Source organism: Opisthocomus hoazin, chromosome 5, assembly GCF_030867145.1.
Source record: "Opisthocomus hoazin isolate bOpiHoa1 chromosome 5, bOpiHoa1.hap1, whole genome shotgun sequence".
Lineage (NCBI taxonomy): Eukaryota > Metazoa > Chordata > Aves > Opisthocomiformes > Opisthocomidae > Opisthocomus > Opisthocomus hoazin.
Window position 1 is genome coordinate 54,224,065 of NC_134418.1, and position 26,661 is coordinate 54,250,725.

The 26,661-nt window shown below is 42.1% G+C and overlaps 1 protein-coding gene across 1 annotated transcript in view; it reads right to left on the bottom strand.

Annotated features, from left to right (window-relative positions):
* The window catches only part of LOC104329210 (transmembrane protease serine 11E-like), a 41,138-nt gene extending 14,982 nt beyond the window's left edge, over window positions 1-26,156 (bottom strand). Inside the window, exons 1-5 of the mRNA XM_075420104.1 lie at window positions 25,993-26,156; window positions 18,038-18,159; window positions 17,193-17,311; window positions 4,079-4,146; window positions 644-807 (exon numbers count right to left, since the gene is read on the bottom strand). Coding sequence (XP_075276219.1) covers window positions 644-807; window positions 4,079-4,146; window positions 17,193-17,311; window positions 18,038-18,159; window positions 25,993-26,156 — 637 coding nt within the window. The remainder of the gene's footprint in view (window positions 1-643; window positions 808-4,078; window positions 4,147-17,192; window positions 17,312-18,037; window positions 18,160-25,992) is intronic.
* Between the last annotated feature and the right edge of the window lie 505 nt (window positions 26,157-26,661).

Below are 26,661 nucleotides of genomic sequence, written 5' to 3' on the forward strand. Positions count from 1 at the left end.
CAGATCAGAAGTGTAGAAGCGGAGGAAAACCCACCTTTCAGTGTCTGGTAATTCACTAAATCCAAAACATAGTGCAGTTAATTCTTACATCCTGCAGAAGCAGGTCTGCTTTGCAAAGAAGGGGCTAGATCCCCAGCTGAGAAGACACATAGGTAAGAACATTTTCCCTTTCTTTCCCTTTCCCCTGGGGAATTTGCACGGATTTCAATCCTCCCACCAAATATTATTTTTTCACTGCATTGGCTATTTCCTCACTGTCATCCAAGCATAGTTTCTGCACTTTCAGGCTCCTCAGAGAAGCAAAGACCTAGGGAACATACTTGCGTTGCTGTGTACTAAAGCACTGTGGTGAGGCTCCTACTCTTTACCTCAATAGTAGCAGAAGGTTGATACTGCAGTTTGGAGGGAGGCTAAGGCTGTACTGCGAGGCCACAAAACAACTGCTCCTGTTTATCCATATTTAAGTCACATTTAAAAGACTTAGGTGGGGTTTATACATTACCGCTGATTTTTTGTTTTAACTTAATGAGTAGGAAAGACTGTCATTCAGACTTGGTAACAGCCATCATCAGAAGGGAAAAATCATGTCCCGTCAATCAGAAAAGGGTGAGAACTAGCTTTATGAGAGATGCAATATACTTACTTGATACGGTAGAAGATCTGACATTTATTCGCAGGGGCCCTGTGTATTTTTTCAGGCCTCTCTGTAAGATCCTTTCAACTCTTTCTCGCAATGCTTCTCTAGAATCCGTGGAGGAGAACCGGAATGTGAGCAAAGCCTCTGCCATCACACCACCAGCATCTGGGCTACAAACCAACGAAACAGTCTGGTTACCTTCAGCCCATTTCTGCATTTCTTAGTTTTTATCTTAGCTCCTCTAGCAATGGCAATGTAACATAAAGGATTAGACACATTTTTGAATATTTGGTACATTTTTGAGAGAAGGAATTGCCGAAAGAAATCCAAGTAAATGCTGAATGGTCAAACGCATCTTAGGCTAGAAGAAAGCATGATGCTTTCTGTGAACAAATGGCCAGACCAATGTTATAATGGAGTCTAAAACGCAGTCACTGGCTACATGCTTGGGATACAAGAGGAGGAGTGAATGAACTGATTTGATTGCAGTGAAAAGCTGGATACACAGCACTTCAGAAACATCAGGTTGAAGATTAATGTTATCTAGACAGACCTTTCTAGGGCCCTGTACATACACAGAATAAAAATTTCCAATCATCATCAAACAGGTACTTGAGCAAAGGGGAGAGACCACACAACCCAATTCCACCACTGCAATCTCTCAGGCGTATGTGACTAATGACCCCACATTAGGCAACAATAAATGAAAGTCAGCAGCATATCGACAGTCTGCTTATCACAGTCCAAGAGCTGGACAACAAAAGGGGCCTTTAACATCTCACTGAAAAGTGCAAGCAGCACCCACACTGGGACACAAAATTGCCCAGTTTTGATGTAAGATCAGAGGAAAGAAAAGGAAGAAAAATCTTCTAACAGACTGAACTCACCCAGTAGCAGTATTTATTTTTCCTTAAAGCATCAGATACTGCAAGAGGCTGAATGCTAGACTACAAACACCAAAGCATCTAATCTGGCATAGTGAATCTTGCTCTGTGCTTGCAGATGGCTTATCCTTGGTTATTACATGGGGAAGATAAGAGCGTGCTCTGAGAACCTTCTCTCCTGTGCCTCCTCCTACCTGAGTCAAGAACCAATGACACAGCCCACAACAGGTGGAATCACAGTTGCTTCATACAGGGGGCTAGCTAAAAGCAGGTTGCTCTGACTTCAGCATCATTCGGGTAGGAAAGGAAAAGAGAAGATCTTCCATTTATATCTCACTATCTTGGAAATTTGTAACTATATAAAGGAAAAAGAAGAAAATCTAAAATAGAAGGCAAGTAGCTTATACAGAAGTCATGCAATCAGGCTATGGTCTTCAAAAGGAGAATGCACCCAAATGAAACAGACATTCCTGCTATCGCCAGTGAAGGGCAAATAAAAAGCCATATTTTATGAGCACAGCAAGGCATGCTGTGTGTTTTATAGCTGAGCAGAAAAACACGTTCCTTGCCTCAAGGATCTCATAATTGAGACTGAGTAGCTATATGTGAACGGCCCAACAGGCTGTTTTTTCCCTTTGTGCCAACTTCAGAATGATTGCCACTCCATTTATTTTCCAGATATTATCTGATCCAACTGTGGGTGTTGCTCTGCATTTCTGAGGTGTTCCCTCACCTCTCCCCCCACTCCTCTTCCTGTGCTGTGCCACACTGGAATTACCGTATCAACTCTTGCAAGCACACCACACCTCTCGAAACCCTCAGGTAAGTACAGCCTGCCTTGAATCATTCACTATACAACAAAGGTCCAGAGCCAAAGACACCTAGTCAAGATTCGTTTTGTCTTTCTCAGTAAGCAGTGGGCATTATTACTAATGCATTGTTTATACTGAGCCAAAAAATATGCACAGTACTTTCCAAGCAAATTCACAAAAATGACCCTGCTTGAAAGAACTTGCAGTCTGAGCACTTACAGGCATAAAGCTTGTATATCTGAAAAAAGGAAACCAGCTTTGGTGCATACAAGTCTTGCATCCAACACAGCAAACATCACAGCAAATACCTCAGTTTGTCCTTGGGAACAAGATGTAATGAAAAATATTACTTCTCCCTACAGATTGGCCTCTCAGATCCTTAAACCACCTTGTCTACACTTAAAGCACTCTAGTCAGTGTCGAAAAATATTCCTAAAGCTACGTTCAAATAATGACTTGTGTGATTTGCCTAACTGGGGATTAATCTAAGGTAGAGCAGGAGGCAGGATGTCACAAACTATAGAAGAACAAGGAGAAACACATTCACAAGAGTAAGATCTTGAGGCTGCTATCATTAGTCTTGCAGCTTTAGCACATGATTATTAAGACATTCAAGTTTTACTTGCAAATTGATAGGCACTGTCACTCAGGAACAAGACCTTGGTATTACAATAGACAGTTCCATAAAAAGGTCATTTTCAGCCCTCAACAGTAGTCAAAAAAATCAAATCAAACATTAGATATTATTGGCAAATGAACAGAGAATAAAAAGGAAAAAAAATATTCCTCGGTGATAATCCAAATCACAGGTCTGACCCCTCCATCTAAAAAAGCAGAGACAGCAGACCTGAAAGAGTAACAGAGCAGGGTGACAAAGTGACAAGGAACAGTTCCTGCCAAGAATGGCTGAGCAGGCTGGGACTTTCAACTGAAAAAAAGAGTAGAGCTCATGGGGTACAGGAGAGAAAAGGGATATATGATGGGAGTGTCTGATACCACTATTTGCATAAAGAGGAAGGACAGAGATCAACTTTTCATCACCTTTTCCAGTACAAGAACTAGGGGCCGTTGAATGATCCAAAGAAGGTGGCTCTTCACAAGTATCTCCTTACTAAAGGATTGAGGTGCACAAATTTCAAGAGTCCAGGGGAGACAAGACAAGTCCTTGGAAACTAATTCCACTGGGGGCTGCTAAACAAACCACAACCACTTCAGGAACTCCCAGGTGGTAAATAGCTGGAGGTAGGGAGCATACCAAGAAGTAGTTATCATACATGTCTATTGTGCTGCTACTGTTTCCTAGGTACCTACTTCTGCCCGTTCTTAGAGACACAACAGCGACAAGTGCGACCTTCAGAAGCAGCACAGCCATGCTCAGGTTTTACTTGACAAGCCCAGCACAGCAGCAATACTAGAAGTAAAATGACATCTGCATTATAGTGAAGGAAATAGTTTTGAAAATGCTTTTTATTTTTATATAGCTCAAGTTATATCTGCTTTATTAGCTAAAGCTTGCTCAATATCTGAACACAAACTTGTATAGAATTTGGACTGAATGACGTTTATCTCCTGCATCAAGATCCAAAGGAGGACGTGGTTCAGAATAAGATTATGCTCAATTGGGGATTATGCTCCGGTCTTACATAAAATACACTTTACTGAATTGGATCAAATGGCTCTCTAGCTGGGCTTGGTGTACATTTCATTTTCTCTCTGCTGTGTGCTTTTATTTTAATCTCACATACCTCACTCTGATTAAGCGTGAACTGATGTATTTTTTCCTTAAAATGGAATTGTAAAATGTCTTGTCGATCTGTTGAAAAAAGAAAAATATAAGATAACAACAGAAAAGGAGGGAAATGGACATATTGCTGGAATGAGAAATCAGAAAGCAGCATTCGATTACAAACTCACATCTTACAGAACCTAGAAACGTAATCCAGCCCAGCCTCTAGATAACATTTCTCACAGACTTTTCCTAACAGTTTCCCATTTGGCCTAAAGCACGTCATAAAAAGTTAATTTGTTTTTCTAAATATCCTATGACTACATCAGTGTGCCACTGTAGTGCTGTCCCTTCCACTCCCAGGCATAATGAAGGAATTTCATAAATATCCTTGAAACACACTGCGCAAAGCGCAGCCTCCTAAAGATGGCCTACAGAAAGGATACAGGATGTTGTGCTCTGCACTGAGCCTCTCTTGTAGGGGTCCTTTCTGATACAGCACTTATCCTTGGTCCTGTAGAAATTTATAGCAAAACTAACAGTGATTTCCAATTATATCCCCCAAACACTGTTGTTATTTGCCACATGCTAGGGGAATTGTCATGCAATTCTCACCAGAAATCTGGGACTCATAAGGAATCAATCCCCAAATGACATCATTGCTGGTGCCTGCTTAACCACATCCTTCTTTAGGCTGAATGTTGTCTCAAGATTGCGTGATCAGTCTGAGACAGCACAGTGTGATATAACACGGCACGAAATTCTGCCAGGCATGGCTCATGATCACTGAAGTGTTTAGAAATAGCAAAATCACTAGCGAGCTATGCAGTTCCTCCTATCAGCAAGACCCAGCAAATCAAACATATCCTGTAAACATCAAATGCACTACAAGAAAAGCTACGTAGAAATGCTTTACAATATCATGCAAGTTGTCTTTTTGTAGTTTTTAGCCCATAAAGGCTGTCTGATTTAGCCAGTTCTCCAGATTTTCTGTCTTCCAAAGGAAAGAAAAAAGTAATGGTTCTCAAACTTCTAGTACGATGATATCTTTCAGATATAGAAACAAGCATGTAAGCATGAAATCTGGGGGTGATTCCTCCCAAAGAACACAAAGCCCCTCTTTCCAGCCTTGGTTGTCATAAGATGAAGCCTCACATCATTACACGGTGATACTGAAGCAGAATAATTTCAAGACGAAAACTGCACATTTTATTAAGCATATATTAGTGAGGAAACAAAAAGAATAATTCTGAATGATAATGCATTGAGCTGATGTCTTAGTTTGCTGTTACTGGCCATTATCTGGAATTACTTCAGCATTTGGAATAAACAAAATTCTAGGGGGAAAAAAAAATCAGCTGCAACAAGCTACTGTATACATGCAGAATGTGCTTTATCCTGTCACTTCACAGATTGCCAGCTGCTACCACTGCATTTTATGAAGCATACAGTTAGAAATGAAGAATAAAGTGGTTTCTTTTGTATAACTTGTTCTGCCACCACCCACCACCCCCTACCACCCTCCACCCAAGTTACTGGAAGTGTTAGCCCTCAGCAGACAAAAAGGTTGGGGTTTTTTTTTATTTGGGGGGGGGGGGTGTTAATGATAACATTTACTTATTGTTTCTGTCATAGTGTTAACTGCTTCACTGATGATTGTGTAAGCAGAAGCATGTGATTGATTAAGCAGCACTGCCAGCTTTGTGGCACGCAATGGCATGTGCTGTCTTTGGCTGCACTGCCTTTCAAAACTTTTGAGATCTTTGGGACAGGGACTTCTTTGGAGAGTACTTTGCAAACAAAAGAAGGCCTTGAGCTGGGCTGAGGTACACCTCAAGCTTCTGCTTTGCTAAAGAGTAAAATGAAAGCAGACTGACTTTAAGCTTGGGACTGAAGAGGGGAAGAAATCACAGTCCCTTGCAAGTGAGGGTTAAGTCAATACGACATTCCTGAATCCTTTATCTCCTCCTGGCAGTTGTGTTTTCAAGCTGTCTGTACTGTCACATCTCAGAGATTGTAAGTGGTTTTGCTACACTTTCCACCTACATTTCTGCAGCAGATACAGGGATCCTTACTTCTGTCACCCATTCTCTTGTGTATCTTTGCCACAGCCTGACAGCTCATGTGATTGTGTTTTTTGTACCGCCAGCATGTACAGCTTTCTCCTTTTCTCCTCACCCTGGACCAATTCGTAGATGTTCCATACAGTCTGATAAGGAACACCGTGTACTGCAGCAAAGATTTCCAGTAGCATCTGACAAAATAAAATTACCCACAGTACTTTTACGAAAAGAATCTAAGGAGTCCAAATGCAACTGAACTATCAGCAACAGACATTGTTTTCAGAAAAGTCAATCTAAAAGGGATGTTAGTTACTTTTATGGAGAGAACAGTAAGCATATGATTTAAATTTATATCAAAATTATTGGATTTGTGTTACTTCCATTCTCTTTCACAATTTCATATCTGAATGAGAAAGTAGCCACTTTTCCTGTTACTGTCACTAACGTTCCCCTGCTTAATAGCTGCCTTATCTATCATCGATAGATAAAAAAACAACTGGAGAGTTGTTTTGTTTCCAGTGATCCTAGTAGGGCCTTTAACACCTTCAAACTTGATCTGATATTTTTTACTTTTGTAATATCTGCTGATTCTTATCTGGAAAGATATGCTGGCCAAACCTCTGCTGTGGCCCCTACCTCTCACCTGCTGATGAATTTGTTTGACAGGCGTGAATCTGTCACAAATCTCCTCTTTCCTTCAATGATCATTTTGGTAATCTGATTTATTAACAGTAATCTTTATAGTCATACGGTGTTTATGTAAGAGAAAAAGATGTAGCGAGATGCCTTCAGACAAAAACTTTCAAACATTAATGTTCTGTGTCATGTTTTTACTGTTCGTCTTCTGGTGAAGACTTTCACACCCATATCAAACAGTAAACATTTCTCTCCAGCCTGCTTATAGCTTTCTTTTCAGCTTGAGTCACAACCCTGGAAGCAAAAGCAACTAGAACTTCGTCCGGTCACTAGGTGGGACCCGGTCCTGCCTGGGAGAAGCACCTACACTCATTTTAAGCATTTTGTTTTGATTACAGCCACTCAGAAGTGACACTGTCATGACCAGGTCCCTTAAATTCACCACTGATTAAGTGCATCTTCACTTGTTTTCCTGGCCCTTGTCTAGCAACTGCTCAATGGTGACAGCTGCTGCTGCAGTCAAGGTCCATAACCATTCTTAACCGAGTGCAAAGTCCTACTCCTTTCAAGTAAGCAGCGTTTTCCTTACAGCCTTTGTTTTAGCATTTGTTCAAACAAGATTTTCTTTAAGTTAATGTTTGCTGGCTAGTTTAGCTTAATGCCATCTGCTATATCCTAAATTTAATTTCATATCTTCTCTCCTTTTTACAAAACCTCTCTCCATACAGTATAATTTTCTAAGACAAACTGGACTCCTGAACACTGGTCCATCTACGCCAATAGAGTAACTAATAGTGGCTAGTACCAAAGATGCAATAAGATGGCAAAACATTCCCACCTGTACAAATCCAGCCACAAAGGAAATTCTTCCTTGTTCCTTGCAGACAGAAGTTGCTTTACACCTTGATGAACAAGACCTGTTTTCCTATCCTGTCTTGAGTAACTCTGGATCTCACCATTAACCTCTTTTTCTCATGTTGCACCATGGCCAGCCTTCCGAGGCCTGTGAGCAACCTACTAAAATCTTCATGATTTCAGAGTCCCCCAATATGCCCTGCCTCCCTGCGACCCAAAAAACCCCAAGCTCTGGAAGTAGGTCACATGCAAGAGGGATCCCATTGCTCTCGTGTAGGGTGGCGCTGACATGAGCTGGGCTTGCCCAGATGGGGAGCTGGGTCTGGAAGTGACCCAGCAATGTTGGCTGCGTCAGCCCTTACTTTCTCTCACCACACACCCTCTGCCACTGCACGCAGTGTAACAGGATTTATCAAAAAGGTTATCTTAAATCTTGTTTTACAGAACTTTCCTCTGGAAAATTTGCTGAACCCACTGAATTATTTGCGTAGGATGTTCAAAAGCATTCAGTAGGTTTGGGAGCACAAATCCTCTTGTTGTTCAATACTATTGCTCTTTTGCCTGCTGCCAGTTTAGTCCTTCAACAGCTCTCCTCATACTACATTCTTCCTCTTGCCTCACTACCTTTTTAGGATGTAAAGCCTATTATTAGAGATTTTTAAAGCTTTTTAACCATAAATATTAATTGGAACATACCATCTGGTTCAGTGACTCTCTCCAGTTTTGTGGCAATTGTGCAATATGAATCACTGCTAATCAGTTGTGTTAACTCTGTACCTAGCACCCAACTTGCTGGCCAATTTGCATCCAATTTACAGCTCAACCTGCTGAGCTCCCCAGAGCTGACCATAATGCAAATCCAGTAGCAGCTTCCTTGAGAACCTGACATATCTCCTGCCCAGGTTTCAACTGAAGGGTTAGTTGGGAACCCTACCAGAGACTAGAGGGAGAGAGGGCAGGAGGAGAAAGACAGACAGGGAGAGGAAAAGCTGAAACTGGCACTGTCCCAGACCAGAATGTGGGCATCACATTCCGCTTAGAAGCAGAGATACCAATTATTAACAGCAGCGACAGCCCTACAGCTAGCGTTTGCCCGAGGTGAAGAAAATGGACCTGAAGGAGAGTGAGTATAATGGTCCATGGGCCTCCAGCAAACCAGAAGATCAGATTTTTTCCCATCAGAAACCACACGTATGCAAAGACAGTATGTGTCACAGCAGGCAATAGCAGTGTGATCCTGTACATCTGCAAATGGTATCACAGACTCTTCACAGAGTTTAAACTAACTGGACTGCTAAAGCTGGGAGGCGAGTAAGCAATATCTGACTTTGCACTAAAATAAGGATCTCAGCTGGATGCTTCTTGGAGATGTCGGCTGCAAAAGAGAAATAACTGACCTTGTACAGTAGTTCTTAAAAAGACTGTTTTTTCAGATAAAAGAAATTAACAGGACTAACACATGGGGTAACGTCAGGATTTAAAGTCTCATGCTTATGCCTAGTGCAACCAATTTCAAAGGCACGTAATGACAGGAGAGTTTCATTACAGCCATGTAATAGTGACAGCTGGAATTAAGGTCACCTAAGTATTCCCATTCCTACTCCCCGCTTTCAATTGTCCATAATTAGCTTCCTAAAACTTTCACACGGCCATTGAAATTTTGTCCACTTAGGGAGGAGATCTTCTAACTTTTGGAGAGAAAATCAAGTTTGGAGAGAAAACCATTTGGGCCAATATCCAGTTAAGAGCTTTTGTGTGTTGTTTGTAGTTTGGTTTTTTTTCCAAAAAGTATGCTTTTCCCAGGAAAACAACTCCACGCCCTCTGTTTTTTTAAGCAATACTTAGGGGTAAGGAGCTGAAATACAGGAGTAAATAGTTCTTAGGAAAATAATAGTTTTATGAAATCCAAGGAAGATCAATAGTGATGGATTCAGGTTACAAGTGCCCAAATACCATCAACCACGCAAGTTCAGTAATGAATTTGGATTCTCCCTTTTGACAACACCATGTTCTAAACAACTTCTCTCTTGACTGGCCAGATTTTGATCTCAGTGACACAAGTTCACATCTTGAATCACTTCATTGATTTAATTACCTGTAAACAGTGCAGTAATTCGGGATTGTGAGTCTATAATTAAGATAAGATTCTACCCTTAATCACACAAACTATCGATAACTGCCCTTCATTTAATTTTTAATTCCTTTTTCCAGTTCAGGTTCACATCCATTTTTCTTGTGCACATTTTATAGCTTTTCTTGCCACACACTGGATCTGACTTAGAGTTACTTATTTTGTGGATGTGGGGTGTCATCTTATGATTTTTGTGGCTTTGTTCATGCTTATGAGACCTTCTGCCTTGGTGAACCAAGAAAAAATGAAAAAGAAAAATCAGCTTGTGTGCCTATTACTGGAGAAAATTATGTTGTATTGATAAGTTAAAGAATCAATGAATTTGAATGATTGTTGAACTTAAGATAGAGAAAAAGTTGGATATTAGGCAATTTGTTAATAACTAACCATTTCATCCTGGAAATTCATGCTATTTATGTAGAGCACACTGATAGTTTGAGATCTTACAGGTAAGGAAAAATACTAAGCTACAGCTTCATGCACTACACTGCATCAACTCACACTAGCATTTAAAAGTACTTCATATTTTCCTCAATATTTGTTTAGTTCCCTGTGCTGCTGTGACCTGTGGAAACAGGAAAAACTGGAAACAACAGTTAAAGCAAGAAAGCATCTCAGTTTTTAAATCAATGCAGCATATCCCTATGCCAGTGGTCTTTTTCTTCTTTTGATTTCAGTAGGAATTTGTGAAAAAAAGCATCACAAGTGAGAGCCAAGTGCTTTCTGTGAGTTATTTCCTCTCTCAGTGTACAGCATTTCACCTATATCTTTAAGGCCACACCTGTATACATACATACTGACAGTCAAGTGTGCTGTCAACCTCTAATTCCAGAGCTAAATAAACCAGTCACCACACCGCCATCTTGGCCACTGTTACATTGCCATGTTTCCCAGCTGACTGAATTACTGTGGAAAGATGCTTTTTGCGTTGTTTCTAGCCCCAGTCACCCATAGAGGGCACCCTTATTGTACCATGTTAGTGCAAGGACAATGCTTCCTATTTGTGAGAACCATTCCCTTAAAATAAAGCTTGTAAAGCAGAAGTTGTCAAATGCCCTAAATTTATTTTAGGAATTTTTTCTCAAAATGCTCCTTAATTTTAAAGATATTTTTTACATCGCTAAAAGATTTTTTTTCCATTTTACAATATTATTTTGCAGAACAAGAAAAAAGGGAGAGTATTATTAAAAAGACTCTAAAAAGCTTCATTTAAAAAGCTTCATTTTTCTGGCTTTTGTACTATAGATGTGGTTCTAAATAAAATTGCCTTCAGTGAAGAACAAGAAAAACTTTCAATAAAAGTTCTGTTCTTTTCACCTCATATCTGTACTAAGCAAGTACTTGAGGGAGCACATAGAGAGTCTAGGAATGCTTGGGTTTAAATAAGGACTTACATTTTAAATTTTGGGCTCCATATATGAAAACACTACCAAATCTCTTTTGAAACTTATTACAACCAGTAACATTCTTACTCAGTTTGTTCTGGGTGCTGCAAGACTCTGAAAAATCCTTGGAAAGACTTGGCTGCTGCAGCTACCATAATTTCTCTTTCTGTGATCTGTCCAATCTATCTTCAGTTTTCTTTTGTTTCAGCAGCTGAGAAGGGAAAGAAGTGTTTTATGGGCGGGTGAGGGGGAACAGCTCACATACAGCAAATGAAGCTATATGGTGCTTGCAGATACTTGTATTTTTCAACTTGCTGTGAGAGTCATGTTAGACTCCCTTGAACTTCAGCATACTCCCTTTTCTTGGGGCACATTCAGTTATCACCTCTAAATTAGCCCTCACAGTCTGGTCCTTGGAGAAAAAGCCTGCTGCCTTGGCAATCTGCTCCTACTGAATGAACCTCCCGACCCAAGGACCTTAAGGCACTGATCGAGCAAGCCACACACTTCTAGCTTTACCTTAACACCCGCACAGAAGGTGTGACAAACACACCTCGTGTAGTGTACAGTTTCAGCCAGCTTTGCAGCTAGTTCTTGGCTCTGAAGTGGTTTGTATTTCACCTCCCTCACTCTCCTAAATACACACACTCACTTTTCTGCTCCTCAGGTGGACCTGAGCCTGACATCTGACCCTGAAAATGCCAAGTGTCATAAAACAGCAGTCTCATCTACTCACTCACTGCTGCCGGTCGTTTTAGCTAGGCTTCCTCTGAGTTCAGCTCAGAGGGAAACCTTAGCTAGTACTTCAGGCTTTGGCCCTGCAGATGTGACAGTAAGCCACTCACAGCTCAAATGATACAAGGTACTTCCTGATACCGGGATGACTGCAAGCTTATCGCTTGGTATAAAGCAGAGAGCCTTTCAGTTACAAGCCTCCTGTTGAAGGCTAATCCATCCACCGAACAAGGTTATCAGGTATTAAAGCTCTGCTTTCCATGGAAGCATAACTGTCTACGTGGGAGTTAAGAGAGGACACACACCAAGAAACTGAAGTGCTGTGACGAGGGTGAATAAAACCTGAGTGTGCCAAAGGAACTAGGTGAGTCCTCTCCTGATTACCCATAGGTACTTAAAAAACCTTTTGCTGTCTCTGGCGATCATTTCTCAGGTGCTGAAGTGGCTTTATGTATTTGGCCTTTCAGCTCTCTCCAGCTCAGTTCCCTGTCTGCACAGAGGAGACATCAGTGTCTAGGGACTGGGAAAATGTGGGGAGCTTTGGTCACAATTGAATTGTGATGAAGCAGCTGAGAATCTGCACCACTGAGGATGCAGAGGACAAAGTGAGCTCCCATTGCACCACACTGGTGTCCTTCGTGGTGGTGGCCCAGAGGGCAGCTAAGCAGAGGCACTGGATTCAGCTAACAAGCCCTGTTTGTGAGTCACAAAGCAGCAGGGACAGTGCAGAGCTGCAGAGAACTACTGAGTACCAAATGTTGAACTTAGCAGTGCTTGAGATCCTCGCTCACCTTGGTAGCACAAAGAACAGGAGGGGTGTGTTTGGGGTGAGGTAGGTGCACGGCACCTGCCTGCTGCTCTGCTTCTCCCACCTTGTAGCAAGAGAAATGTGTTAACAACCTCAAAAATCATCATATCCCAAGGGAGAAAACAGCCTCCTTCCTTACCAGCTCTGGTATAGGGACTTATCAGTGAGTCCTTAAACTGACCAAGAACAGGCACAGTCATCAGAGCTATTCTGCAGCATTATCCTGTGGTATCACAACTGCCTCTGCAATACCCAGTATAGACACTATTTCTAAATTAAACCCACACTACTAATTCTATCAGACAGGACAAACTTCAAGAGCTGTATTCATTAAAAACTTTCCCCAACATCTGTACTTCAGGACATGGAAGATTCTTTTATCACTTGAAGTCACTGAAGCAAGATGTGTGTTTCTAAAAGAGATGTCTTGACACACAATGCGGAGTCCTGAGACCAGAGTTACTTTATGAAATTCCATTACTTCAATAGAAATATTGGGATCAGCAGTAGTTTCCCAGAGGAAGTACCCATATATCCTCTTAATACAATTCCCAGCCAGCCACTCTGCCCAGATCCAGACAGTTAGTTCTGCGTTGGTTTCAGATGGTGGAAGGACAGGGGAGAGCCAGGTGCATTGCGAATGATGAGACGACAGGGGAAATACATGCCAGTCCATTCCATGGGTCAAGGCACTCATGGAGAGAACACAAACACCTCACCTCCCCCCTAGCCATCCAATTAGCCAAGGAGGGGGATATGCTACACTCATACCTGAGGAGCATCCTTCCCCCAAACCCATGGCCTGGCTTACCATCACATGGGAGCAGGAGAGAGTAGGGAAAAATGGACAGGGCATAGCCCCAGAAGCAGGGGAGGGTCCACAAAGACATATGGACTAGGACAGGGAGAAGCAGCCCAACATCAGGGCTGGGAACAGATCTGGCCAGAGGAGGAGGAGACGTGGGAGATACTAAGTGTCTGGGAAAGGAGAAGAGTGGCATAGGCTGTCCTCAAAGACAGGAAAGCCCACAACATCTAGAAGAAAGCATCAGAAAGTTACTGTAGTGGTAAAAAGAGCAGACAGGTACATTTGGAATTCACTGGAGGGCAGGGTAAAGGCTGGTGTCTATTTCTTTGAGCAACTAACCACGTACCTAAGGGGGCACATGCTGTGGCCGCTTGGTATCCACTGCTCTCTCACAGCTAGACACTTGCCAGCCTTCAGCTGAGACAATTATCATTAAGATGGGCTTGATGAGGTGCTAATTTCAAGCTCTCCTGATTGCCCGCTTCCTTCCCTTAGGGTCAAAGATCACTTTCCACACTGGACACAAAGCCCCTCCCACCCTCTTCCCTGCACACAGGGCAGTTAGTGCTGCTGCCCGGAGCAGGCACCTGGGATCATCCCAGTCACCCAGGACTATCTAGAGCCGGCTGTCTCGGCTCCCTCCACACTTCAGGGTGCCAGAGGGGCTGAAGAAACAAAGCCTAGAGCAGGGCCTTGGAAATCTCCCCCAGGATGCTGTTAGTCAGAGGGTAGTTAGGGGCGCCAGGGCATTCTTGGGAAATTCAAAAGAATTAATACATTTTGTGGGAGAAGAAAAAATATCCAAGTCTGGTGCAGGAGCTGGAGAAAACCAGTGGGTAAAAGTTGTGCAGATCAGCCAAGCATTAAGCGAACCCACTATAAAATAGAGGTTCCTTGGGGAAGCAGCCATTAAGGCTGTGACGGTGCCTTTTTTTATCCAGTGCAAGAGGGGACGGTCTGGCACAGTGCATTTTAGCTTGGCAAGAGAAGGATGACTGGTCCAGCTAGAAGAACGAGGAGGCACTGGTCAGCTGGGACATCTCTTTCCACAGTGGCATTTTCAGGTCTATTTTTTTCAAGAGAGCACAAAGGGAACCCTCACAGCCACTTGCAGGAAGCCAGGCAAGGAACAAAGACCTTTCATCATCTGTTCCTCAGTCCCCCCAGCTCCACCCCACAACACATTTTCCAGACTTTCCAGTCAGCCCTGAGATGTCGACTGGTGCACCAGCTTCATCAGCTCTCTGGCATGATCTCGCTGCATTCCCTCCCACCTTCAATGAGATAAGAGAGTGTCGCTCACACAATGGGTGTTACAACTCAACTCTGGAAACAAAAGCAAACACCAGGAAGTTTGCTGCCAGTCGCAAGGAAAGCATGAGCTGACTTCCCTATGGGAGCAAAAACACTTTTCCTGGTGAAACATCAGCTCTGAAAAGAGCTCCTTTTGTGGTTGTTCTGGGGACAAAGCAAGGAGGCTTCATCAGGGAGGGATCAGAGAAGGGAGCACTTGACAGGGAGTTGCACTAACTCAGGTAATTTGAATGCTTCTGTTTATCAGAGATGATTCACTTCTGTTCACTTTGCACAAAGTATTGTGAAAGACATTGCATTTATCTGCATTGACTCACTGTTTCACAACATGAGCTTAAGGTATCCTCACTGCTATGAGGATGGGAAGGCCTGAACATCCAAAACCCTGACATCAGCCAGGGAAAGACTGCAAAGGATTTTGGTAAATCCAGACAAATCAAGAAATGTGATAAAAACCTGAACTCTCTACTTCTCTATTAAAGAGATGGTGTGAAAACTCTGAAAATAAAAATTCAGATGTTCTGAGACAGCTATCTGTCAAGAAGTCAAGAGGATATTTCTATCTCTGGAAAGATTGCTTTGATTTTTATCACTACAATCTGAGTTTTGCTTGTAGAGAATCAGACTTACAAGGAACATATTGTTCATTCACTAGTGCATGGAGTCACTTGAAATAAGCTTATGGACAATTATCAATCTCATACATCCTTGTTAGATGGAACGCCTGAAGCTAAAAACACAAAAAATCAAAGTTTATGATAGGGACCAGCTGAACCAAAATTACAGCAAAGAACTTGCCAAAGTTGAGAGAGGGAGGTAGAAGATAATGGCTGAATTAAAGACAGCTCTTAAGAAAAGTCACAGGAATGAAGTAAGGGCAACACAGTTCTCTGTATGTTTGCTATGGTGTTACTTATCAGGTACCATTAACATGTTCTGAAATAATTGTTCTCACTGCTTAGCCAGCATTGGTATTTACTGTCACTACTGTCAGAAGTGCTCAAGATCCATAGAGGAGACATGGTTTCTAAAGAATTGCCTTCCATTCAAGCATCTAAATTAATAGCCAAGTTCAGGGGAAGTCTGACTGCATTGGACAGTGTCTGAAAGAACTTCTTAGCTAAAATAAGTGTTTCTTTGCTAAAGGAGCCACATTTTTAAAAAATGAAGAGGGAATGGAATGGGAAAACAGGATACAACTTTACTCAACAAAGTGTTATTCCTCAGACCTCTCCGCAGCCCTTGCCTTCCTCCCACCTCAGCAATACACAATGTCTTCTCGGTCAGGGAGAACATTCCCTCTCCAAGGTCCTATATCATAAGGTTAAAAGCCTGCAATTATTAGGTAATAGTTGTAAAGTGGCAGCACCTAAGTAAATGCAGCTTATGTAAGACTCTATACATACAGATATATATACCAGGAGCAGATCTTGGCAAACATAGTATGGTTCCTGTTAGGAAAAGAGGGCAGAAAGGAAGCAAATACAGAAAAGAGAACAACTTGACTAAGATCTCCAAGGCCCTCAGCAGTGGAGCCATGAAGAGATGCTAGCAGTGCCAAATCCCAATATAGCACCCTACTTCTCCAGAACAATGTTCACCAGAGCTCACATTTTGTTATGGACAAGTGGCATGGCCCTAAATTAAATAACAGTGGAGAGCAAAGCACTGATTGTCCTATTAACTGAGTATCTGTGCAAGGCTACTAAACAGGAGGAAGGAGATATGCATCGGACTCTGATGAATGAAACACAAAAAGATACAAGCACAATCACATGCTTATTGCTGTAAAGAGTTGAACTCTGTAATTATCATCTATGGGGAAGTGTCTCAAAGAGAAAACAAGAAAGGAAATTGCAATGTGTCTATTTATTTCCATAGCTACTGTATGACTGAGAACCACTCAGCAGCCTCTGCTATTTGTAGGAGGGTTTCCCAATAAAACATACCAAAGGTGCAGGAAAAGGGCTTGTGTATTGTTTTCTCAATACACAGCAACAGCCTGACAGGTAGAGTTCCCCACCCCGTAAAGAAGAGGGTGTAAAAACATGCTTTCCTTAGAGACAGTGGGGCAAAAATCACAAAGCCAGGCGCAGGGCAAGGAAAGAGAAGACACACACATGATTAGTGATACAGGAGGAAGCTGAGATTACTGTCAATATCTGCTTCACCACTGCAGGGACAAAGAGAGGTGACATGCTAGAACAAGCAGACTGGCAAGTGCCTGGCCTGCCAGGTATGATCATGACCCTGATGCTGTCCGTTTCCTAGGTCTGCTAACCGTGGGGGCTCAGGGTACACCAAACACCTGTGGTTTAAGAGTCTGCTGTTCCCATTAATGACTCTTGTATTATCACACAGTCCTTAGTAACGGAATGCCACAGCAGTCCAAACTTACCAGTCTCTCCACCCTCTCGCTCAGGTCTCTAAACCTTCCTGAGGACTGTCTGGACAAGTCATTATTGTATCGGATGTTGGTGATTTTTACATTGCCACTGTAATAGAACAGCTTCTGATCTGTAAGAGAAAGAAGAGGAACAGGCAATACTCAAAGTACCAAGATGAATGACCTTTAGAGAAACACCTGGGGCTGACTGATACCCAGACATCTAGGGAGTAGATGAGCCTGTACCCAACCCATTCAAACACAGCTTCCAAAATCCAGGGGCCCAGGAGCAAGAACTCAGTTGAATTAGGTGATCTAAGCCAAGCAGTAACAAAAAGTCCAGTTTCCCCAACAGTTACATTTGTGGCCAGCCAACAGCACTTTGTGCTCACACAGGATCCCAAACGTCATCTTGCTGGTCAGTTACCTTCCTTCCTGGTCTGTATGCCCACTCAACACCAAGCCCTGGCAGGTGGCTGTTGGTGATCGGGCCAAGGGAACAGAGAAGCACAACAGGTAGAGACAAGCGGAAGGCTCTGTTTGTCACTCACGTACGGGAGACCGGAAGACTTGTGTGTTGACGTCATCACAGAAGTAGATCATGAGGAAGATGTGAAAGGAGTGAAAGCCAACAGAGACCGCAGCCCTAAACCACCCTGCACAGCAGGAAATGTTCCTAAGAGATCTGCAAAAATGCTAAATGAGGAAGCAAAGAGAGCTCTAGGGAAGCTGGTGGGTTTTCCCCAAATGAGCTTTAGACACACTGATGAAAAGCAAACTCTCATCATTGTGTGGCACAACAAGCACAAAGGAAATGCACTAAACATAGGAACCCTGATATGTAGTGTAAAACTTACCATACGCCAGAAAATAAACTAGGAGACCAATGGTGATAGCCGCTGCTGCAGCTGTTCCAATAACAATTAGAGCAATTTTCCAGGGCTCAAGATGTCTTGCTTTTATGGCTGGCTGATGAATTCTGGGTGAAAATAAGAACAAAGGGAGAACATTAATAAGAGATCCTTTCAGCTGATTCTTCCCAGCAGTATTGACTTCTCACCCAACATCACTGAAAATGAAACCATGACTCAAGAGTATTTTGAAACAGATGTTGGGACATGCCAGAAGTCACAGAACACAGACAGGGTTTGAAGGTTTGTGGGTTTTTTTGTTATTAGGGACAAATCAAATAGGAGTCCCACTAAGCACTTTCTTATGTGACCACCGACTGGAAATTTGCAAGAATAAAACTTATTTTTCAGCTAGGTGAACTTTCATACAGCAATGTAGGGCAGCTTTCAATTGGTTAAACAAATCATTTACCACAGACGCACTGGTACCTTTGCTTCCAAAATCACTTTATGCAATAAAATTGGTAAAAGACATCCCATGCTTCGTATAGTACATATCTATTCATTATCCAGGATGCTGAGTCCATTTCAGCCTGCAAAGCAGGGCTGGACAAAAAAGAGAAAGAGATTTCAGAGGGCCAGCCTGTGCTTTGTGTTTTACTCAGACTAAATCTAAAAGCAAAAGGCAAGCACTGCTTTAAGCAGTATTTGCTGAAGTGATGGAATGACAGGGAAGGGCAAGCACACGTGAGCAGACTAGGGAACATAGGTAGGAAGCCTTGCCAGACACTTCTCTCTGCCGTGCTCTTAATTGCACGGGTGCTAATCCAAATTAACTCAACAAAAGTCACAGTCAGTAGGTCAATATTATAGTTAGACAAAAAACTGCCTGAAAAAGATTGTTTACAGCAAATTTTGCCTTTGGCTACAAACTCAAAGACATATGAAGATACTTAAGGCTGTTTTTCTATTATGTTATCAGTCGTTACAAAATACAGAACAGGAAGACACAATTTTTGGCAGAGTCCTTCATTCTAGAGCCAGCTACCTCACTCATACAAACATGCGCACCTTCAGGTTAAGGTACAGCCTTCCCCAGGAAAGCAGGCTGCAGGGGTCCTCTCCTGAGGGTATGAGGCATCTCAGTGAGTTCCCACATTCACTACAAGGTACATATAGCTCATTCCCGGAACACTTACCTCATGAGCCATAAGTTTAAATACTTCAAAATAAGTTGCATGCAGGAATGAGACAGCAAGCACACTGTGCACTGTACATAAATATCAAAGCAGGTTCTGATATTTCATTCTAATTTCATTGTAAAGCATTACAATTACAGCCTTACTACTTCAGTCTGGAAAATAACTGACTCAGGCTAAATATTGTGATTCGTTTGTCACTCATATCTGTTCTGACTTTTCCTGGATCTCCTAGCTAGTGTTTCCTTCACTGCTGCTATCCTCTAAAAACAGCTATTAATTAATCTCTCATCTCATCTGGTTTGCTTCAAAATGCCTCCATGAATCCATAGCAAAGAAAGAAAAAAAAAAAGGACAGAAATCAAACAGTCCTGTGAAGAGCATGGAGATGAGCAGCTCCAAAGTTGTTTCTTAGACTACTGTATGGAAGTTGCCTTAAAACTTTAACTGGAGAAATAAAAAAAAACGCAGGTATAAATAGTCAAGACTCTACCTCATTAAGAAGAGCATTTCAAAGTAGTAGCTCTTAGGCGAGTTCAGCTTTAACTTGTCATATGGGTTTGTTGGGGGTCTTTTTCTGCCACTCCAGCTTATAGGCCTTTGCATGATTTATATGATTTGCAAATGTTTATAATATGTTTGAAGGGAGACCAAGTTAAAAGAAAAGCCAACAAAACAAACAAACCCCCCACATTTAACTTAACACAAGCTACTCATGTTCATTCTTGTGGACACTCTCATTTAAAAAGCAGTTGTCTTGGTTAAGCTGCACAGAAGGAAAAACACTCAGAAGGTCTTTCAGCTATAATGATCCTGGCATAGCCCCAAACCAAAATGCTGGGTTTGAGAAGCCCTTTTGAAAGGCTGAATGCCACTCTACACCGCAGCAGGTGAGCATGAAGAAATTACTGCCTATCATATCAGTGGAAGAGCGGTTTCAAACCAGAAGTAACATGGCTGGGACACAATTAATATTGAGTACTATATAATTTTAATCCTTTTCAGCATTCTTTCATACACAGTATAACATTTTTTATAACTCTTATTCTTCATTTCTTCCCTTTCAAGCTCCATGTTATCATTTAGCAAACAGAAACCCCAGTCCATAACTGTTACTCACACGTGTAATTTTACTCAGACAAATGACTTGCACTTAATTCATGAAACCTGTTTGAGAGCATCATTTCATAGAGGTGCAGAGGGGACTTAGCATCAGCTTCTAAACTGAATTTTCTCATACAAGAAGCTGTTTGATAAATACTTCTTAAAATGTCACTTAATAGAGGGGGGCCTGTTTTGGCTTTTGGGTCTTTTTTAAATCTTTTTTTTCTCTGAATAAACTGCCTCCCTTCCTTTTAAATAACAACATGAAACCACTGTTAAGGTTTACTCTCCACTCCTAACAAAAATTGGTTTTAAAAAAAAAAGGTGTTTTTGAGTAAAATATCCTTGGCTAGGCTGTACCATCCAGATACTTCCCCATTTGAATAGAAGTGCAGACTGAGCACACTAGGCAGATTTCAAATCCAAGTTTTCAAAGATATCTGAGAGACAAGAACACAAAGATTGCTAGGCTGATACTTTTCCATTCCCATTAACTTTGAGCTTTATTGCTGCCTGGCTCCATCTCCTGAGGTTCATACCTCAAAGATCAATTATTTCATCTGACAACATGTCCCGTTGTGAAAAGTTGGACAGTACTTACAGGGATTCAATACACAGAAGAGAAGTAACTATCCTAGAACTGAAATGGCTTCGATCCACATCCACCCATCAAAGCTTGAATACTCTGCAGAGAGCTGATAAAAATTCAACAGTGGGAATTTGTTTTCTCAGATCAAGACTCAAGCAGTCCCTGATAACACCTTGGGAACTATCTGCTCAGCAGAGAGGAAACAGGGAACATAACCTAGAAATGCACAGCAGGATTAAAAACACCCAGCTGAGAAGGTCACTGAAATCCTCCAGACCAGAAACGGAGATTTTAAGACTAAACCAAATACCAGCTGAAAGCCTCCCACTGACTTCAGTGGGCTTTCTTGGGGACCCTTCTGGCTGCAGCCTACATCATCCTCCCCTCTACCCCACAGACCCTGCTCTTTCCCAGACAGCCATGCCTGTGCAGTAATCTTAAATACACTGCAGTCAGGGACTGGATTTCATCTCTCGGCAAAAAACTGCCAAGTCCCAGATTAAGATTTGTCTGAGTAGGAAAAGTGAAATATTTGCTGACAAAGAGAAACAACAAAAACTGACCTAATATTGCCCACACTGACATAGAAATTTTACTTGATTGTCCTCTCTTTCTTTCCTAGTAATTCCTAACACTATCTTGGCTCTTTCAACTAGCATTCAGCTGACATGTTCCTAGAAATACCCACTGAGACCTCTCCTGAGTGGTGGTAGGTGATTTGGAGCCCTGCGTTCTGTACTTGGGCTCCCCCCCAACATAAGCACAAAGAAGCCCCCTAAGAACCCTTTCGTCAACAAGGAGCTCACATCAATAAACAGAGAGCCAGAGGGGTCCCTCCTCTTACGCATTTTACAAGGCAGGCATAAGAAAGACACAGCTAATTATGTCTGTTGACTTTTAGTAATTGAGGAGTATCAGGGGGAGTGAAAAATCCGAAAGAAAGATTTAAAATCTTACCTAATATCCTAACGTGTTTTTTTAAGTGTGCCATTCAATCAACACATCATAAACATCGCAGTAAGTAAATCATGCATGCACTTGCCTCACTGCAGCCTAAAACTTTTACTTTACAAAAGAAATAAGTGTCTTGTAACTATTAGAATTTACATTCGCTTCCTGCAAAGAAGCAGAATTAAAACTGCCTTCTACAAGTCAAACCACCTGCTTTGGAGGAAAGCCTCAAAATTCTTCCTCATCAGGAAGAAAGCACGCTCTGACACCTGTGGGAGCCCTCCATTATCTGCAGTGAGCTTCATATCAGAGACAGTGTCTAGCTAAGTCAGCATGCACCATGAAAGAGAACACAGGCTCTGCTTTGCCATGCATGCACTGACAGTGTCTGCTCAAGGAAGGTGCTGACGGGACAGCCTGACAGCCAAACCCAAAACAGTCACCTAGAGATGATCTCTTGTGGGCTATTAAATGTCCTTTGTTTTTAGTTCTGTAAGAGAGGCATGCTTAGACAGACAAATTTTCTCCACAATTTGAGAACATGTGTGGTACTTCTCTCCTATTAAGGTGCTTTGAGAAAAAAAAAAAGATAAAAAACACTGTATCAGCCTTAGCAATAATTGTAATATATTAATACACACGTAATAGGACCGTGATGGTGTTTTAATCTGTTTACTGGTACATGAAATGTCACGGTAAAACAACTATACTTACATCACTCCTGAAGAGTTCTGCAAGTCTGATACAACAGACCAGCCCTTCTGCCTTCATGATAGTTTGTCTGCATCTGTGACAGCTCTTATCCACTAAGAATTTGACCCAAAGTATCCAGCTTTTCATCTAGTTTGGAAGCTTACGTTTCTGGCTGAATAATAAGTTTTTCTGTGTTTTGTACTTTATATATAATAAACAGTTGTTAGGCCAGGTAGATAAACAGTGAGATGCTGTAAGCTAGCAATGTATTTTCACTGAACAAAGACTGAAAAATTTCTTCATTGGAGAAATACTACTGGAATTAGAGAAGGCTTCTTAGACAAGGTTCAGCTGAGACTTTGAAACCCCAGGCAGTTCTCCAGCGGCAGAGAAAGCAGACAATTCCAGTTCAGTTCTGTGTTAAATCTGTCCCCTTGTTATCACCAAATCTGTCCACAGACCACATGAATTTTTCAGATGGTCTTGTATCAGAAGCATGTCAAATTAAGCCATCCCAAGCTTTGTGTTAGCTCAGCTTCATTCAGAATGAAGATCTCTGTGTAATCAAAAATACAGACATGGAAGGAGTATGTGATGGAAGCAGAATGACTTGATTTTAAAAGCTTATGCTGACCCAAAATGCCCGATCATAAAAATGCCTGTGAAAAAATTAATAAATTGAGGCACTTCTGCAACACCCTCAACCGGAACAGTAGAGGCCAGAAAAGCTGCTGGCTTTACACTGGGGCTTGCCCAGTTGATGAAGACAACTAGATTTTAAGGCTCAAGAGGAGGTCCTTTCTCATTCTGGTATTCCTGTCGAAAATGTTCAGAAACTGAGTGAATGTGGCAAGGAAACACAAACGGTACCAATTCCATGTGAGTCAAATCAGGTGTGACGTGTACCGGAATCAAATGTATTTCACTAGGGTTCCCTGGAACCCAAATCTGCTCTGGGGCAAACTGAGCAGAATAGGTTTCTGTTTGGTATCGTGCAGGAACAACATCTGCCTCCTGCAATAATCAAGGTTAACTCCCACTAGTGCCAATGGGACATGAGTATCCTTGCCCCAGGGCTGGTATCTATTTCCTGCTACACCTCAGCACTCTGTAATTTACAGTCATTTTGCCCACCTACTGCATGACAAATTGGAGCAAGTGGCACTGCATTTCCACCTACATATTCACTTTTAGACTGCCATAGACACCACCAGCTGCTCTGTACCTCACCCTGCCAGGGCACAAGATCTCCACAAGGAAGCTGGGGGTAGGACACTGCGTTTGCTCCCCAGGCTGCAGGACACAGCAAGGCTATCTACTCCACCCAGTTTTCTTTAGCAGCATTGCTTCCTGGAGGATTTTATGGAGCACACATTCCAACATAGCTTGAAATGTTGTGAAAAGAGGCATCCTGGAACTGGATAAAGCTATTACTTAAGCACCGCTCTTATAAGAGACTAAGGCACAGCATGATGAGCTCTAATAGCAAGGCTTACGGCTCCACACTCAGATCTATGTCCCTGCCCAGCAAAGAACTCTGGACATTTAACAGGCTACACAGGGCCTTTGATGAAGACCAGGCAGTTTCCATCCCTTTCCAAATGTGTAAATATTTAATCATCCAACACAGATTCCCCCTAACGTACTTTAGATCTTATAATCATCTAAACAACTATTTAAACAACTCAATCCCTTCCTAACTAGGAGGCAACAAAACTGGAGTCAGATGTTGTTTAACTACCCTCTAGTACACTGTTATTAACATTATTTACACCACTTTTGATATCAACAAGACATGGCAACTAAATTTACATCTGACTAGAAAAAGGAATGGCTTTTGAATTCTGCTAGATAGAGAACTCTCACTTAGTTTCCCCTCTTTATGTAACACGCACAAACTGGTATTCAGAACTGATGGGGATTTCTTCCTCACCTGACATTTACAGCAGCATAGCTTTTAAGGTATGGACATTAAACAGGGCAGAGGATCTTTGGGCATTGAGCTGGGTACCACTAAGGAGCACAGAGCCAAAAGCTGAATTCAGTCTTCTTCCGGCAAAGTCAACACTGTATTATGAGGACAATACCATTCAGTCAAAATGAGAAAAACACTTCAGTGGGCATAAAGAATAAGTTTTGTCAATTCAGAAACAATGTTTCTATATCAGGATGTCCAGAAATTACTAGAAAAACCCAATTTTTAAAAATACTGAGGATGGAAAAAATAAGTAGTATCATGCAATCATCCACAGCCATTTACCGAAAGCAAGGGCAGAGAGGAGGCTACTATTGTAGTCTCCAGCAATCACACACAAAAATTCAGCCATCCAGCCACATCATTAGAGTGTTTAAAAGAAAAAAAAAAAACAACCTAAAAAACTACATTTCAGATTCTTTTGGATTCTGTTTCTGAGGTCATACTTTTAAGCTTCGTCAACTGAGGCAACAACAAAAAACAAACTCCAGGGAAACTCAGCGTCTCCTATTGCCACATGAATCCAGGAGCCAAAGTATTAAACAGAAAACAACAAATTCCAAGAGGCTTTCTGTACATTTATGAACAGATCCCTGCTCTGACCTAAGAGAGCATAGTGGAGTGTCGCACCTGGAAGACTTATTTTCGTAAAATTACTCTGAACTTTCCAGCACTGTCTTAAATATCGTTACAGTAAAACAAAACTAAGGATATCCAGCATCTCTGGCTGCACCAAATACTTTCAGACTCAAAACACCCTGTCATTACTCCCTAGAAATCATGGCTTCTTCCTTAAAAGTACTAGGGTCAAACTGGAACGATGAACACCTATGGTATTCTCCTTTTTCAGTTGTGCTGCCAATACTGATTTAACTGGGACCTTTTGCAGGGTTTGGGGGAAATAATATTGCAACTAGAGCTGACCAAAACCCATGGTTTCCCAACTTCGTGTTATTAACATTTGATTTTGACACAAAAGAGCTTCCTGGATTCTGCGCTGCTGCAATAAAAGCCTGCTGGGTGCAGGATAAGACAATCACAAGGAATAAATACAATCTTCCTGAACAGAAAGCAAATCTTTATGCTTCTGGCAATGCTAGGGAAGGATTTCCCTCTGCATTTCTCACTCCAGTCATGTGTTATTCTTTTCATCCAGACTACAACCTCCAAAACTTCCCCTTCAGCCTGCAACTTACTGTTTAGCTTCCACTCCATCTATTGCCCCTTATTGGGCTGCACATTTCAGGTAGATCCATGATGTACCCTAGGTCTAAAAGGATGAAAGGGGCAGAGATGGAGCAATGAGGTCCAAGGTCAGGCAAGAGAACAAACAGATTCCTTTTCTCGATCTATATATGTCCTTGAAGTCCTAAAACTCTCCCATAGGCAATATCCTTTACCACCACTGCACCTCGAAATCAGACTTGCCGAGTTAAAACACGCCACCTACTTTTGAAGATCCCATGGTAGGTCCCGGTAGGTCTGGTAGCCTTTCTGACCGCCAACCAAGGCTTGACTAAAGTCTGGACTGTGTAGCGAATGCTGCTGAAAAACGCAGGAGTCGCATTGACTGGTGTGACGGGAAGGGAAAGGTGTTGAATGAAGATCCTTCATTGAGGCACAGCTGGCGCAACACCCAGCACCCTGTGGGTTATTGCAAAACGAGGGAGCGAACTTCAGAATTAAAACAAACAGAGGTAAGCATGGAGTTGATAAGGAGACTCTAACCTTCAGATCAGCTCCGCATCAAAGAGCTCCCCAGGCAGAGATGGACAGAGCAGATAAACCAGCCCAGGCAAGAAGACTTGTTCTTCACCACAGCAGAACAGGAAGTGCGTGAGATTTCCCTTTTCCAGCACTCCCTTTCTGTCCAACTTGTATTCCTACAGCAGGCCTTGTCCAGAGCAGCAGCACCTTCTACCGTACACTCACTGTAAAACCCACACGGGAGAGGCACCACGCAGTCCACAGCACTAAGCCACTTGCCTCCAGAGACAGACAACACAAAGGCATATACAGACATAAATGGCTTGGTCAGCCAAGCCTGATCTCCCTCGGTGCTCACTCCTCCACAGCTGTCCTGGAGTCCCTTGGCATCAGGGACATGACAACTATATGT